Here is a 16,062-nt window from a genome sequence, read left to right as displayed (position 1 = left end):
AAATGACTCAGTAGATTTGGAAGTTGGCAGACAGGCAATGTGACACAAAATGCAAAACTTCATACCGAAAGTCCGACAAATCTCCGTGAGCACAAAAAAGATCTTCTCATCAGTAAAATGGAGAAAATGCTTCCTCCGAATGTGTTTCGAGTGATGGGAACCTGAGCTTGTTTCTAATGAGCCACCGTGACCACGTTCTTCTACAATACGGACATCTGCGACGTCCAACTCCAGCACCTGTGACAAAAACACCATAACAGTCTGAATCCTGATTGCTGATTGCTGCTCTGTGTCAAGGTCCAATTTGTGAAACATATCACTCTAATAATCCAAATGAAGTAAACGTTCCTTTAAAGATGATCAGTTTGCTCTTGTTTTGGTTGTGAAAGTGGAGGTGCGACTGTCCTATTGCTTAACACAACGCAGGGCCAAACCTTTTCTAATGGGAACAGGACTGCGGGTCACCACAAAATAATGAAAAATCCAAAACTATTTGCCTTATCTTTAACCGAATGCTGTGATGTAGAAATTATAAAACAGAAATGAAATACATACTGTATTTGAACAATATATACATGCATTAAATATCTCAGGCTAATTTTAGCTATGTAATAAATTAAAGGGGAAGAATGTCAAAATAGCTCTTGCAACCTTTTTTCTGTGTAGGCTTCATTTGGAGAAACAAATGTACAGCTGTACCCAGGTTCCCTCAAGTGGTACTCAAAAGAATTGCTTTCTAAGTACAGTTGAGTTGTATTAAACTTTCAACAACATCATTGCATTTTACGATTGCAATTTTACGTTTGCTTTTATGTCTTAAAATTTTTAATTTAATCTTTAGATGGAATACATTTCAGTGGAGCCATTACTTAAATAAATGTGGTTTAACATAGACACTAACAACATCCGTTGTTACACACTTTGTTACCTGCATGAGAGCTTTAGAAATCCTTTCAAGATGCACTGCTGAGTTCAGCACAACCGACACCAGAGGTCCAAGGAGCTTTAAATAACCCAGAAATACATTAAGGACAAACATCTTATTTTGGTCATCAGAGGTCCGCATAAGTCTGGGCAGCGAAGTGGCCAAAGAGTGGAGATTTTCTGAAAGGATGTCAGTGAAGGTCTGAGAGCTGTTTGTACATTTGCTATTTTCCATGTTGACAGGCATCTGATTTTTCTTGGAAGCCTTCTTGAGTGCAACCTCGCACCTAGAAAGGAGAAAAGGTGACCGTAAGAGGCCAAAAACCTTCCACTGAGGCACACATAAAAACAAACCTCTTCTTGACAATGGGCTCCTCATCATTAATTGCTCCCACCAGTGCCTCCAGAAGCAGCCCAACACACTTGCCCAAAGACTGACTACACGTGTCCAGCAGGTGCTCAGCCAACTCCAGCAATTCCAGTCGAACCCTCCAGTGCTGATGTGCTGCCGTGCTTGAGATTATCTTCTTCAAGAGCGTGCACAGCTTTTCCGACGTGTTCTTTACCCAGTCCTGTGTGCGACAGACAATCAGTTGCCCAATCTTTCCCAGGTCCGCTGAGGGCAACTTCCCTTGCTGGCTTGACTGAAGCTGAGCATCTTCCATGACGAGGCTAACAGTCTTGGACCAAACCTTAAATGACAAATAGTGTGAAAACAAACATCCTTCTTAAATTATGTCATCTCTTCATACTTTAGTCCAAAAAGCACCTTGGGCTTTTCTTGTTTTGCATATTTTATAACTACATAATAAGATACAATAAAATGTGGTGCTTTCACCACCCACGTTTGGACAAGTGTTTAAAGTGTATGGTAGTTCCTCAATACACCTTTTTGCTAATATTACACAGTTTTTTATACAGAATTCGAATCTGAAATCCGTTATGAAGGAAAACTTTTTATTTTTCCATTATCGGCAAAAAATGATTGCACATTGCTGGATTCGCCGGAAAAAGATGGAAACGAAGCGGAAACAGGCGAGTAGGAACGTGATGTCAGAACTGGTGACAACAATGTCGAGCATTGGAATACAATGTAAGAACGACGATGAATTTTCCGATATTTCGAGCGATGAACACTATTCTGAAGGGTCCCACGAAGACGGTGAAGAATATGAGCTTTATAAAGGCATTAAAGGTTATCAATTTGAGCCAGTTAGACAACACACACATTCGAATGCAGATGAAATAGCTGGCCACGAAGAAAGTGCTGAGCACGCTGGGAGCAGGATATGCCTCGTGTTGGAAACAAAGACTGGTAAGCATTTGTGAAGTTCTTTTTTGGTTTAGTTAGTCATAAACTGATTAATAGAAAAGTCTTTGATATCCTGAATGTATATATGAAGTTTTCGGTCTTGTTTTAAAATTATGCAAACGCCGCGTATTTAGTAAATAGGTACCCCACCACCTGGCCGTTCATTGTACAGCGCGATGGATCTACCTGTGCTTGTATGAGAAACTATCTGCAGTATGAGGTGTTTACCTGGAGGGATGTCAGTGGTCAACCACACGCGTTTTTCAAACACGGGAAACTAGCCCAAAGTTCGCGGACTTTAATTCATAAACACTCATTTTCTGGGAAAAACATCAAAAAGGTTATGCATTTTATAGTTCAGTTGAATATATATTTTCGTTAGAAATTAGAAATTCCATACACTTTAAGAAAGTGGCCCTTGGAGCCTTAAAAATCAATAATAAACCACATAAGATAACAAAGACATATGTACCTTGATGGCCCTAATTGTGACTCTGTGGCCTTGTCTGACATCTCCTGTAATGATCCTGGCAACCGCCATTGTAATTCCGGGTAAGAATGAAGCCATAGCATTCCCAACAGCCTCCCGCTCCTCTGAGGAGGGTACAACATGATCCTCACTGCAGTCACACTGCACAGTCAAAGCCTGGAGGAACTTCAAGGCAGCTACCTGAACATGTCTGGATTTCTCCTTCTCTGCTAAAGTGAGGAGCAGTGAAATACCAGCTCCAAGCTCAGGCAACATCTTGCTTTCGAAAAATTTAAAGACAATATCGCCATATGCTGCATGAAGCAAAGCATCCAGGCCTCCCAGCACTGCTAATTTCAGCTCCTCAGATGTATCTGCAGGTTTTCCAGGATTATCTGGGGAACACAAGCAGAGGAAGAGCTCCGAGAAAAGCTCACGGAGGATCTGCCAGCTCTGAATACAGGTGTTCCCGAGCACGTGATTCATAGCTTCAACCACAGCTTGCACCAGTTTGTCCTTTTTGGGCCCCGGGACTTTCAGCACAAAGCGGAGTGGGAAGAGGATGTACTCTTGGAGCTGCTGCAAGGTGGCATCGTCGACCTCTTTTAACTGAGCATTCAATGTCTCCACGTTGTTGAACGTAGCCTCGCGGATCAGCAGGACACAAGCTGGACGCAGGTAGGCAAAAGCAATCTTCGGATCGCTGATAAGGGCCATGGTTGGAGGCATCACAGCCACGGTCAGTAATCTGTAGGTTAAAAACAAAAATGGGAGTTGTCACTATAAATATGGCAAAACTTTAATAAATAATTCCCCTCAGAGAATTATTACAGTTTGTCTGTTTGTTTATTCAGAGTTAAGTGACATGAACGGTAGGTATTGTGTGTAATGTAAACTTCTTCTTTTCCTTTCAGCTTGTCCCGTTAGGGGTCACCACAGCGTGTCATCTTTTTCCATCTTAGCCCATCTTCTGCATCTTCCTCTCTAACCCCAACTGCCCTCAAGTCTTCCCTCACCGCATCCATAAACCTTCTCTTTGGTCTTCCTCTCGCTCTTTTGCCTGGCAGCTCCATCCTCAGCACCCTTCCACCAATATACTCACTCTCTCAGCTCTGAACATGTCCAAACCATCGAAGTCTGCTCTCTGGAATCTTATCTCCAAAACATCCAACTTTGGCTGTCCCTCTAATGAGCTCATTTCTAATCCTATCCAACCTGCTCACTCCGAGCGAGAACCTCAACATCTTCATTTCTGCTACCTCCAGTTCTGCTTCCTGTTGTTTCTTCAGTGCCACCGTCTCTAATCCGTACATCATGGCCGGCCTCACCGCTGTTTTATACACTTTGCCCTTCATCCGAGCACAGAGTCTTCTGTCACATAGAACACCAGACAGCTTCTGCCAGCTGTTCCAACCTGCTTGGACCCGTTTCTTCACTTCCTTAACACACTCACCAATGCTCTGGATTGTTGACCCTAAATATTTGGAGTCGATTGTGTGTAATGTAAACAATTATTGGAATTTGTCACATTTTACTTTTTCACTGCAATTTTTATCATGTAATTCATAATTTTAAAAAATTCACAACTATTATACGACACTAAAAGTTTGTGTTAGAGAGGAAGATGCAAGAGATAGGATTAGATGGGAAAAAATGGCACGCTGTGGCAAGCCCTAACGGAACAAGCCGAAAGGAAAAGAAGAAGTACTGAAGTAGGTACCGCTTATTTGTCCGTTCCGAATATAGATGGCATCAACTCCAAATACGCACTAGCTGTCCAGCATGCAGTGTTAGAATTTTAAACACGACTAGCGAAAACATACCTCTATATTGGCTAATTCAGAAGATTTACATTACGGTGCTTAAAAAAATAAAATAAAAATAAAAAACGTCTCTCAACAAAACTAAACAACACGCTCACAACCACCATGGCGCTGCTGTTGGATGACGTAAAATTGTGCGCGGGCGACGTATATTATGTTCGACGAAATGCACCAAATAAGCAAGAAAATCCTCTTCCTGTTATTTTAGAAAATATATGACAACTGGTTTCATATGAAAATGGTATATACGATTAAAATACCAAATAAACACGCAACTACGTAAAAGTAAAGTCTTTTAATACAATATGTAGTATTTGTGAAAAAAATAATTAATTCTACAACTTGCGGTCGCAAAGAGATCATTTATTTTGAAAATAACAAGAACTGTAGTGGTAGTCTTGTAAAATGCGTGATAGAAACGATCTAACTTTTCTAATGTATTGTCTTATTGACATTTTTATATCATACGACGCATCTTTTTGCTTGTTGTCACCCTTTCTTTTGAGCCATTAAATTCACACCATTAGCCAGATAACGAAGGTAATTCCACTGGTTTGATGACCACATCGAACAGTTAGTTCGATCACGGTTAACACTTAGCTACATTAGCTCCTCCCGTATCATCTACTAAAACAGTATTACTGTTCCCATTGAGGTAAAATCTCATTTTATCTTAATTGTAAGTCAAATGTTTCCGTCTGCAATTAACGTAGTTTTGCACCTTCATGCATTTTGATTAATTAAAGCCTGGCATAATGTTTTAGTCCGCACTAAATGGAATTTGTTTGCACTGAATGTAATATGCACTAAACATGTAAATTCTGCCACAGATTAAAAAAGATTGAAAAGTATTTCCTCACATCACTCTACCTGATGCTTCAATATTTGCACGCTTTTGTATTTTCGGCTGTTGCATTATTTCCCGTTGAATTTTGTTTAATTACTAAATACTGCCACTATTTTATTAATAATATGATCATTCATCCATTTTCTTTACAGCTTGTCCTTATTATTGGTACAGATCGCCGACATTATGGTTTTGTGATTTAGTGGGTATTTGTGTTTTGTCAAAACTGACTCACCTTATTGTAGTGTTTGAACTCATTTCAACTTTAAATTGTGCACTTTCCGGCACAGTTTGCCCAAAGGCTGGATGCCTGTTGTTCCCGTCCTGCCCAGTGTGAACTGACACTATGGATGAAGAAACTCTGGAGGGCGCCATCTCTACGTATGAAGCCCAGCTGCAGCAGGTGGATGCCACGCTGGCTGCTGACCTGGACCCCTCCCAGCAGTGTGACCTGCTCAAATTGAAAGAGGACCTGTGTCAGCTGATAGGACTCACCAAAGCCAGCCTGCTGTCTTTCAGAAAGAGTCTGCTCGTAGCCTCTCTGGAGGACACCAGTAAAGTCCAGACCAACCCGTTGGAGACTCCAGCTGACACAAAAGGCCATTTCGATTCCGAGTTCGCTGCTTTCTATACGGAGCTGGGGGAATTTTCGGGGTCTAGTTCTGATACAAGGGAACAAAATCAGGAGCCTGATGGCAGTGTAGAAGAGGCATGTGAAGAAGAGGAGGGGGAGGAGGAAGACACTTTGAGCGGTACTAAAGTGAGAGCTCCTTACAGGACGTCGTGGGGGACCCTGGAGTACCACAATGCCATGGTGGTCGGGGCAGAGGCACCAGATGGAGGAGAACCACAAGTTAGAGTATTGTACATCCATCCCACTCAGAAGTCCATGAAACCGTGTCCATTCTATCTCGAGGACAAGTGTCGCTTTCAGGAGAACTGCAGGTGATTTTTCCACCTTCATCACTCTAGTTATGCTTACTGGTCATCTGTAGACTATTGGAGGATTTTTTTTTTCTGTCCAGTTTTTTGTTGCTATGACACAGTATTATTTTTAATTTCTCATTGAGTAATACTGGAGCCTTAATGAGAAGACAATCAGACGTGTTGTAGCTGGGTGTTGATGAATATGTACAATTTGGTGCTGAAGCAGCGGACATATTTTAAATACGTTCATATATGTATTGTTATTGTTACTGAGGTAAGTTTGTAATTATTAAAAAAAAAAACAGTCCAGTCTTTACTTTTTTTTGGTTGGAACAATTGTCCAAGTGGTGCAGACAAACGTCCATATTGTTATTATTATATAACATAATCTTAATTACTAATAATATATATACTTCCAACTATTATTAGTATTAACTTAATAAAACTGCGACTGGATAAGTATGACTACACTTCAACAACATCATTACAACTATGAAGCATTGAACTTTGAACTTGAAATTGTAAATTATAACCACAGAAACGTATTGTAAATTTGACTGAAATCTAAAATAATGATCAAAATAAACAAAATACTTTTCTAGTTGTGCCTCCTCTCAGTGAAGTGCCAAATATGTCTCCTTGCAATTTGTAAAGTAATTATTGTTCAAATGTTGGTTTACAGAAAGGATCCATTACTTTGAATTGAGCATTTTGTTTGCTATATCATGAAACCACACAGGTAAAATCCTCGGCTTGTTTGTTTATTCGCGTTACGCAAAGGTTTTCCCACGGGGAAGTGGTATACATGTCGGAGCTCAGAGACTTCGTGGACTGTAATCTCAGTAGCCTCGAGGAAGGCTCGTCCTGCTTGACTCGGCATGAGGACGGCATCTGGTACCCTGCCAGAATAACAGGTACTGGAATACTTTTGAGAATTTACATTTTCAGTTTACATCTGCGCAACCGAAGTGATAATCTGCACTATGCGATCTCCTGGCATGTTGGTTGTTTTCTCGCATTTAGAAATCGACAACGGGTTCTACACAGTTAAGTTTGACTCCCTGCTACTCAAAGAAGCTGTGGTTGAAGCTGACAGCATCATCCCACCGCTAAGAGAAGAAGACCCGCTGTCCTCTGACTCGGACCCGGATGATGCGGCTTACGCTACAGGTATGTTTACACACTGCAATACAGTGGATGTTATACTTGTTTTTTTTATTTTAACGGTATCATTGAAATAGAAAAGGGGGCTATTTACTTCTCATTTTGGATGAATGTCAAGCGTATCTTATTTTTGTGCTGGATTGTCGTTGCTCAACGACTTATGTTCACGTTGAACTGGAATTATGTTTTTTTTTTTATACAAACAAAAGAAACCACATGCAGTACTCCACTATAGATGCAAAGAGAAATAGAAATAGATAAATGAAATGGTTCAATCAAAATCAAGTAATCCACGTAACTTGAGAGTTACACCTTAAAATATATTATACCTTACTTCAAAGTGATCAGAAATTCACATGCAATAGAAGATGTAGTGAATAGATTTCTGTCATTATAAAACTGCTTTTGTTTTCTTCTATTTCTTAATTTTTTCTGTTGGACTGTAATGTCTTTTCCAATAGTTCTGGAGTCTGTTGGCGAATCGACAGCATGCAACACTGCCATTTTTGGAGGTTGGGAGGTTCACACGAGAGGCATCGGATCCAAGCTAATGCTCAAAATGGGCTATGAATACGGCAAAGGTTGGTGAAAATGCTCTTAAATTATTCCTATTTTGAATTCATTCCGATTTCCCTGAACTGTAATTTGTTAACTTGGTACCCGCAAATGATTTGGGATCTGGACTGTATGTGCTATGCATTTCTGGTCACGTACCGACATGATTTCTGCAGGGATGAGAATTTTCTGCAGATTCGTGGAATTCAGAATTTTTTCAGCTGAAAATTTCATTGCTGTGTAACGTGTAGATTCGTTGAGAAAATTTGGGGGGCTGGGTGCGGCTTGCTGTGGGGCAAGGATGTGATCAAGACTGGTTTCCAGCGTCTATCGGCAACGCTTGTTGTGAAATTTGTCACAGCTGTGATAGCGGAAAACGGCATTGCTACCTGTTTACGGCATTGCTACCCGTTTAAGGCATTGCTATCTCTTTGCGTTAAATGTGGTGTTGATAATAACGACAACATTCTGATTTCCAGCAGCATTTTTGCAGTATTTCTTCGGTGTTTTAACTCTGATGTTAACATTTCTTAGAGAAGCATTCTGTTTACTATGGCATAGATATAACTTATAGACATACATAGGTATATGTTATCAAGCGGTCTGCATGTTTTCCAGTATGGCGAAAGTCCTGGAGCAAAAAAGATGAAGAAATTGATAAAAACTGTGGGGTAAAAAAACTTTTTCAGTTGGGCATGGCTTGAAAAAAGTGTAACCGTGCAGATAGCAATGAAAACGGTATCAACATGTCTAACCGAACACATACAAAAAGCGGACGTTCCCGGCAAAGTGCTGTGCACTTATGCAGGAGCATATCCAAACCAGGAAACACAAAGGTAAGTTGGACATAAATTTCCCAAATATTATATAATTAACAACTGTTAATACGATTAGGCCTATCTGTAGCACTGGCCCTTTACTTGTGTACTTCTTTCTGAAGTATAACTTGTATGTGCAGTAGCCTATTTGATGTAAATTTCACTCCGTCTACATTTTTATGTCTGAAGTTTGGCAAAATTATTTTGGTTATTTGGACTCATATTTTAGATTTTCAAAATATTATGATTGCCCTGTATTTACACTGTTAGAAGTAACCAGAGGTCAGCATTTAACAGTGTGCTTTATAAAAAAAAATTCGTGCCCAAAGGGGGGCACACCCACCTTTGAACCCCCACCCAAGGCTGAGATTTTCAGTGTCTTTCCCAATTTGTCATTCTCATCCCTGTTTCTGTGGTTTACCCACACTTGATTACACTTGGAGGGAGATGTCATGTTTTCTATATCTACAAAAAAAGGACATTTTGACGTGTCGCGGTCAGACTGAAGTAACTGAGTGGCTGAATTCGATTTGCAAGTTTTCATTTCAGTCTCTTGATTTGGTACATGCTGGTTCACTGAGGCGCAGAACACCAATTCCTGCTTGAAGCAATAGGAATGTGAGATTTCCTCTCTGGGGTTCACCCCTTCTTATATTAGCTCACGATTTAAGCAGCAGTTGAAAACACAAGTTATGTGTCATAAGAGAATTGTCATTGAGGGAGTAAGAACTTTGCCGTGGTTAAGTTCTTTTTACACTTGATTGGCCATTGAGCTAGAATGTTAAAAAAAAAAACAAAGCAACACTGACCTTCACATTGGATATATACTCAAGACTTATGAGTGCTTTCTTGTTTTTATGTTTGAACAGTGGCTATCGTCTTTTTCTACTTGCATGCTTGAATGTTAGTGTAACTTACATCATTGTCTGCTCAGTTCAGACTCTGATTTTAGAACAGATTATTTGTATGTTTTTTGGGAAACATTGTTTTGGAATTCAAACTATCAAACAGAATCCTGAAACAGAACCTCGGATGTTCCACTGTGAATCTAAAATTTCAGCTTTTGTATCAGTTTTTGGCCAAATTAGGCCATAGATGTACAAATATATACAGAAAACTAGTTAAGATAATGAAATGGAATATCGATTTATGACGCAAGCCTAAAGCTGAAGTACATTTATCTTAAAAAACACCAGCTGCCATTGCAACTAAGCTAAGGTTAAAGTTGTGACATGAGGCTTTAGCCAATTTGCTTCTCTTCCTCTGACATACTGATATGAATTGTAACATGACCAAGACAAAGTGAAGGAGGCTGTTGATCTTATTAGATTCAGAGATGTGAAATACAACCGATTCTTTGTCCAGGATGTTTCCACCTTGACATACCGAGACAGGGTGAGCTATCAATTTGAACAGAAAACGCAACATTGCAGGGTCAGAGGTTCTGAGACAATAACCAGCTCTTGGTGAGTTCTGTCTTCCCAGTGCCATTGATATGCATGACCACGCCGATGTGATTGTAACATATCAATCACAAAGGAGCCATGTCTAAAACCAGACATTGGCAAACTCCGGCCCATGTGCTGTATACAGCCTGTTAGTTACTTCAATATGCCCCGCTGAATTTAACCACTTGAAAAAAAAAATCATTCATTTCATCTTGTCTCTGCAATGCCAGCATTTTCCCAGTAGATAGCGCACTAAACATTTGTGGACCTTTGTTGGAGTGTAGCGTATTCTTAATTTCACTTTTATTTTCCGTTGCCATCTGAGCACTCCTGTAAAAATGAGCGGACCAAAGAAAAGAAAAGTGGACAGTGAGTGCCGAGTATTTAATAAAGTGTGGACAAAAGCATTTTTTCCACTGAAGTCTGACCTACAGCTGTGCGTCTCATATGCCAAGAAACTATTGCGGAATACATATCAGTTGTCACTTTGCAACGAAGCATGCAAATTATGCTAACAAACAGTCAATCCAAGGACAGGCAGCTACTGGACTGGTTGGCGGCTAATTTATCCAACTCAGAAGAATTTTTTTTCACCAATAAACTGCAATTCAAGAATCAAGTACCAAGGCAATTTGACTTTTACGCTTTACTCCACGAAGCCCCGTTTCCAAACCTCCGGAAGACGGCACAGAAAGTGCTGGTGTTATTTGGCTCAGCGTATGAGCAAACTTTCAGTGTTATGAACATCAATAAATCCCGTCACAGATCCAGGTTAACTGCAGAACTTCTCAGAGCTATCCTGAGAATTACCACATTACAATTAACTCCAAACTTTGATGCACTGGCAAAAAAAGAGACCAGCAACAGTGTTCTCACTAAAATTGTTCTACTGTCATGAAAAAAAATGCACATGGAATGGTAAGTTTGAAAGTGTCTTTTAATTTAGTGAGCATTTACACACAGCACCGGAACAGAAAATTTGACGGCGCATAAATGAATGACACTGAGTATTTCCTTGAGTAATATGTTTTGAATGTTGAAAATTATATCATTTGTAAATCAGATTGAACATTTATTTGCGTGTCCATATTGTGCTATGAGGTCCTGGCCCGGCGGTCCTGTCAGACTTTTGAACCCAATGTGGCCTGTAAATGTAAATGTAAATGTAAATGGGGGCATAAAGTATTCCCACCCCTGTGTAAAACAATAGCTTTCTTTATCATTTATCTCACTTTAAATAGCAACTCTATTTATGTTTGGGGTGTCACGATGTATTGACGAAGACATGAATACAGATAGAGTTGATAAACTGAGCTTCCAAAACAAGTTTGTCTCTCGTATTCCCAGGTTTAGGAAAAACGCAGGAGGGCCGAGTGGAGCCCGTCATGGCAGTCCTCGTACCCAAAGGCAAATCACTGGACCAGTGCGCCGAGTTAACTCTGAGAGGCACTAAGAGCAAGCCAAATGATGTTGGACAAACAGGCCGGCCAAAGCGTCGGCGAAAGCAAAGGGAGGCCAACGGAAAGCGCAGCACCGTCTTTGACTTTCTTAACTACAAACTGGGCGCCAAGGAGTGCAGTGGTGCCGAGGAAGGGGCGGCAATGGCGGCTGGTTCGTCCGCACTCACTGGGGTGGAGGCCTACAAGGGGGGCAAGAGCACCAAAAGGAGTCTCAATGTGAAACTGTTCCAAGCTGCTGAGAGGGTGTCACAGACTGAGAGGGAGATCGAGAACCTGACCCAGTCGCTCAGTAGGCAAACGGGCAGGTCAGTACCATTGGTTTCACACATTTATTTTCAAGGAAGCTTTCAATATTTTTTTTACAAATACAGCAGGAGTGCCTTGAGGTACAAGTGAACCCACTTATGAGTTTTTTGAGATACGAGCTGTCGATCACATAAGTTTTTGTTTTGCATTCCAAGCTCAAACTTAATATAAGAGCAATTTATGGTAGCAGTTTAGTCAACTCACTTCAGTACATGCAGGAGTCTGGTGGATCTAATTAGCAAATAATATTCTTCTTTAAAAAAAAAAGAGACTTCACTCTATTGCCACTCTCAGCTGCAGGTTTCTGTAAAACTAAAAACACAAAGAAAATTATACGGTTTTGAAATAACTACATTGCCTCTTCTAGCTTACAATGGAAAAGAGGCTAACAGTGAGCATCTAATTCGAGGGGTTGTCACCCTTTAACTAACGGATATCTGAACACAAACAATGTAGAAGGTTACACAGTCAGACAATATAACAATACTCATGGGCGTATATTCTTCATCCTCTGCAAAGAACAACTAATATTAATGCCGAACTGAGAAGTACAGAGAGGAGAAGAGCCGGATGCCCCGGTACACATAGCCGAATGAGCAGCAAAATGTACATTGCAAGAGAAAATGTGACACAAATGGGTTAGTTTAATTTAATTACGACATTACATAATCTTTTTTTTTTTTTTTAGTGGGATGGCTGGAACATATTAAAGGAATTTCCTTTTATTCCAATGGGGAAAATGGGTGCAAGTTCTGGAATGCAAGTGTTTTGTGTTTTTAGTGTAGTCAAGGAACAAATTACTTTCACCACACGTCAGAATGTTGTCGTGTATAGATTTTTACATCTCCCGCCCTGAAAATCCTCTCCAGGCATTGGGGAAGAGCCAGGAAGTGACATTTTTTCCAGACGCTCACACTGGCGGGTTCGTGTGTTTATACCTGTTTTACCGTTAGAAAAGTAGCTGTTTTTTTTCTGTGTGTTAGCCAAAATGCCGGCTCGTTGTATTGCTGGATTTTGCTCAAACACTTGGTAGGATCAATTCACTCTTCACACATTTCCAAAACACCCAGTTCGTCGTGAAAAATGGATTGCACAGGTGTAAAGGACGAGAAGTCTAAATGACAGGTAGGTGTGTACAGAGCGATTAAAAAAATAATAATAGTTGGGTGTGACTAATTGGTCTCACAGTTTATAGCATATGTTACGTGTGAATTTAGAATAAATCCCCTTGGTCAAACCGGCAAAATATAACAAAGCACTTGTATTGCGTTTAAGACAATTTAGTCACGCACATAATACAACACAAAACAAAAAAATTTACTACAAAGACAGTTTAATAGCGTGTAACACGAGCTAAATAGCGAACTAGACGTATAGTCACCAAACTCGAAAAACTTCTCCGAAAGCAGCAATAATAAAAAGCTCTGTCTGTCTTGAGGCAAGCGACAACAATGCCAGGCCACCAGCGTTAGCCTCGACGCGGAGGTGGATCGGGCGGGAGGTGGTTTGGCCGGAGAATGGAGCTCCCTCCCCCCACACCGGCCACCGGTGTCTGGGCACCCCTGAAATAGTTACTTCGCCTGGCATGGGGCCTTCTGAGTAAGCTACATACACAAGACTTGTAAAAGAGTGAGGAAATCAAACAAATACAGGCCTGTCATTTTGAATATTTCATCGGGTTCCTCGTCCGTCTGTCGGGGAGTCTGTTGTCACTTGGAAGTGATCCGCATGTCATCTAAATATGGCTTGAAACGATAGGGTAATATGAGATGTTCTCTTCTTTGTAATGAGCTTCAGTCTCAGAAGGGGCATCAGAAAAATCGGAAAATCTCTCTTGTTCATCTCCCAGAGCAAACCGTCTTGTCAATGGCGACTGTCCCAGTGTGACATCTGCAAATGACGTTGCAGGCAATATGACCACCACTGGATTGTTGAGTGAGACTTCCGCAGCTTTGCGCATTAATGACACGCTCTCCGGTCATTTTTTTCATATAGACATCGAAGTGAATAACATTATATGTAGTTTTCATCACAATATACATTTTAAAATGTATATATGGCTGTCAATGGACCTTTAAAACACCAATCTAATAACAATTCAGGGGACTCATAAAGTTTGAGTCGAGAAAATTTAGTACAAATTAGCCTTCCTTTCCCTCAGGTATAATACATTGGTCCCTTGACATACAAGTACCACAACTTAAGAGTTGTCCCTGCATTTCAGTAAGGGTTGGACTCCGTCAAGGCTGCCCTTTGTCAACAATTCGGTTTGTAATCTCGATATACAGAATTTCTAGGTGGAGCCAACATGTTGGAGACCACAGTATTACATGTCTGCTTTGAACACATCATGTGATTCTCTTGAATTCATCAAGCCGTGATCTCCAAGTCTCACAGCCCGAGTGTGATGCAAAAATCAGCACCTCCAAACGTGAGGCTATTGTCCTCATTTGGGAAAGGGTGGCGGGCCCTAACCAGGCTACGGAGGACATTTTACCCCAAGTGATGGAGTTCAAGTATCTCGGGGTCTTGTTCACGAGTGAAGGAAGAATGGAACGGGACATCAACTGATGAATCGGTGCAACGGCTGCAGTAATGTGGACACTGCATCCCTTTGTCGTGGTGAGGGAGTTTAGTTGAAAGGCGACACACTGAAATTTACACTCCTACCCTCAACTATGGTCACGAGCTGTGGGTCATGGCCGAAAGAGCAAGATCCGCTTCCACAGCGTTTTCCCTCTGCACGGCCTCTGTGCTCTTACTTAGAGAAAGGGTGGGAAGCCCGTCATCTGGGAGGGTATCAGAGTCAAGTCGCTGCTCCTCCGCCTCGACAAGAGCCAGGTGAGGTGGCTCAGGCATCTGGTTAGGATGCCTTATGACACCTCCCTGGTGAGTGAGGTGTCTTGGGAGGAGCCCACAGGGATAACCCAGGACATATGAGGGAGACTTTGAAAAAAAAAGCTTCAAATCATTTTTAGAATAACTTAACATGTCCTGAACAGTAATAGATTCACCATTTTGCAGATTTTATTTATTTTTTGGTGAGGGGTGGGCTATCCCCTTATCTTCTGAAAATCTCACCTACTTCCCATTTTCTTGCTCAGTTCATAGCCACATTCAATATGAAAATATTGCATTAACACCATCTGGTGCCATCTAGGTGCCAAGGATCTCCTGTGCGTTGAAGTGAGTGGAGGAGTTTCATTTGGTCTGCCCATAGCCTTGTCTAATACAAATAAGTGCTTTGTCACTATCTTGTGGCATCTGTAGGCCTTTTTATGTGAATCTCTTCTTTGCGGCATGGCTCACTCGATCCCAGGTGAAAAACACAAGTTCACTAAACTAGATTTTTTTCAAACAATATATAGATATTTTTTTTACAAGTGTTTTAACAATTAAACAGTAAGTGTTTTATAACACGTATAAGTACATGTGGCTGAAAACTTGAAATGACAAGTGATAGGTTGTTCTGTTCATCCCTAATTTCAATGTACTGCATCCCACTTGTTGCCTTTAAGTGCTGATTCATTTGAATTCACGGCTGTGGTAAACATGTAAATGAGATGCGGCGATTCAAGGTGAGACATCATGTCTGCGGCCAACTCATTGGGGAGAGTGCAGCCTGAAAAGTAGGGCGTCTCTCCTCGCCTCCTAATCCGTTTGTTGTCTGTGTCATTTAATAAAAAGGGATGCATCCAGAGTGAAGCAGCTGGAACAGAAGCTGTCTGCTGCCCGTCGGCTGCTGGCCCAGCAGAAGGCCCAGGAGTTGTCCATCCAGAGAGAGCAAAACAAGGCCGACACGCACAAGAAAATGACTGAGTTCTAACCTCTCTTTAACATGAGACTTTTTTATTGTTGTTATTGCTGTATTCGTTCCAATTCAAAACCAAGCTCACATGGCAAACAACAAAAAGGAGTGCCACTTATTCGACTTATTTGGTTTAAGTCACAGTTGGTTGGAATTTTGTCTGCACTGAAAATACCAGAAGCTAATTTTTGTTTGTATAGA

The 16,062-nt window shown here is 40.9% G+C and overlaps 2 protein-coding genes across 5 annotated transcripts in view; one reads left to right on the top strand and one right to left on the bottom strand.

Moving 5' to 3' along the window:
* tti1 (TELO2 interacting protein 1) overlaps positions 1 to 5,750 on the bottom strand; it is an 18,689-nt gene extending 12,939 nt beyond the window's left edge. Inside the window, exons 1-7 of one of the 4 annotated variants that reach the window (XM_061801069.1) lie at positions 5,611 to 5,750; positions 2,907 to 3,453; positions 2,709 to 2,830; positions 1,558 to 1,616; positions 1,279 to 1,498; positions 929 to 1,211; positions 66 to 237 (exon numbers count right to left, since the gene is read on the bottom strand). In XM_061801069.1, the coding sequence (XP_061657053.1) occupies positions 66 to 237; positions 929 to 1,211; positions 1,279 to 1,498; positions 1,558 to 1,616; positions 2,709 to 2,830; positions 2,907 to 3,453; positions 5,611 to 5,750 (1,543 nt within the window). Of the gene's footprint in view, positions 1 to 65; positions 238 to 928; positions 1,212 to 1,278; positions 1,617 to 2,708; positions 3,454 to 4,425; positions 4,670 to 5,610 lie in introns of those variants that run through there. The other 3 variants (XM_061801060.1, XM_061801079.1, XM_061801089.1) reach the window with 3 other exon arrangements.
* On the top strand, positions 5,722 to 16,062 carry zgpat (zinc finger, CCCH-type with G patch domain). Its single transcript, XM_061801103.1, has 6 exons — positions 5,722 to 6,320; positions 7,083 to 7,216; positions 7,326 to 7,472; positions 7,928 to 8,047; positions 11,635 to 12,052; positions 15,741 to 16,062. Exons 1-6 carry the CDS (start codon positions 5,722 to 5,724, stop codon positions 15,877 to 15,879), a joined length of 1,557 nt encoding a protein of 518 aa, XP_061657087.1. The 3' UTR covers positions 15,880 to 16,062.

The sequence above is a fragment of the Syngnathoides biaculeatus genome, chromosome 2, assembly GCF_019802595.1.
Source record: "Syngnathoides biaculeatus isolate LvHL_M chromosome 2, ASM1980259v1, whole genome shotgun sequence".
Lineage (NCBI taxonomy): Eukaryota > Metazoa > Chordata > Actinopteri > Syngnathiformes > Syngnathidae > Syngnathoides > Syngnathoides biaculeatus.
This window is presented reverse-complemented; position numbering and strand designations above follow the sequence as displayed.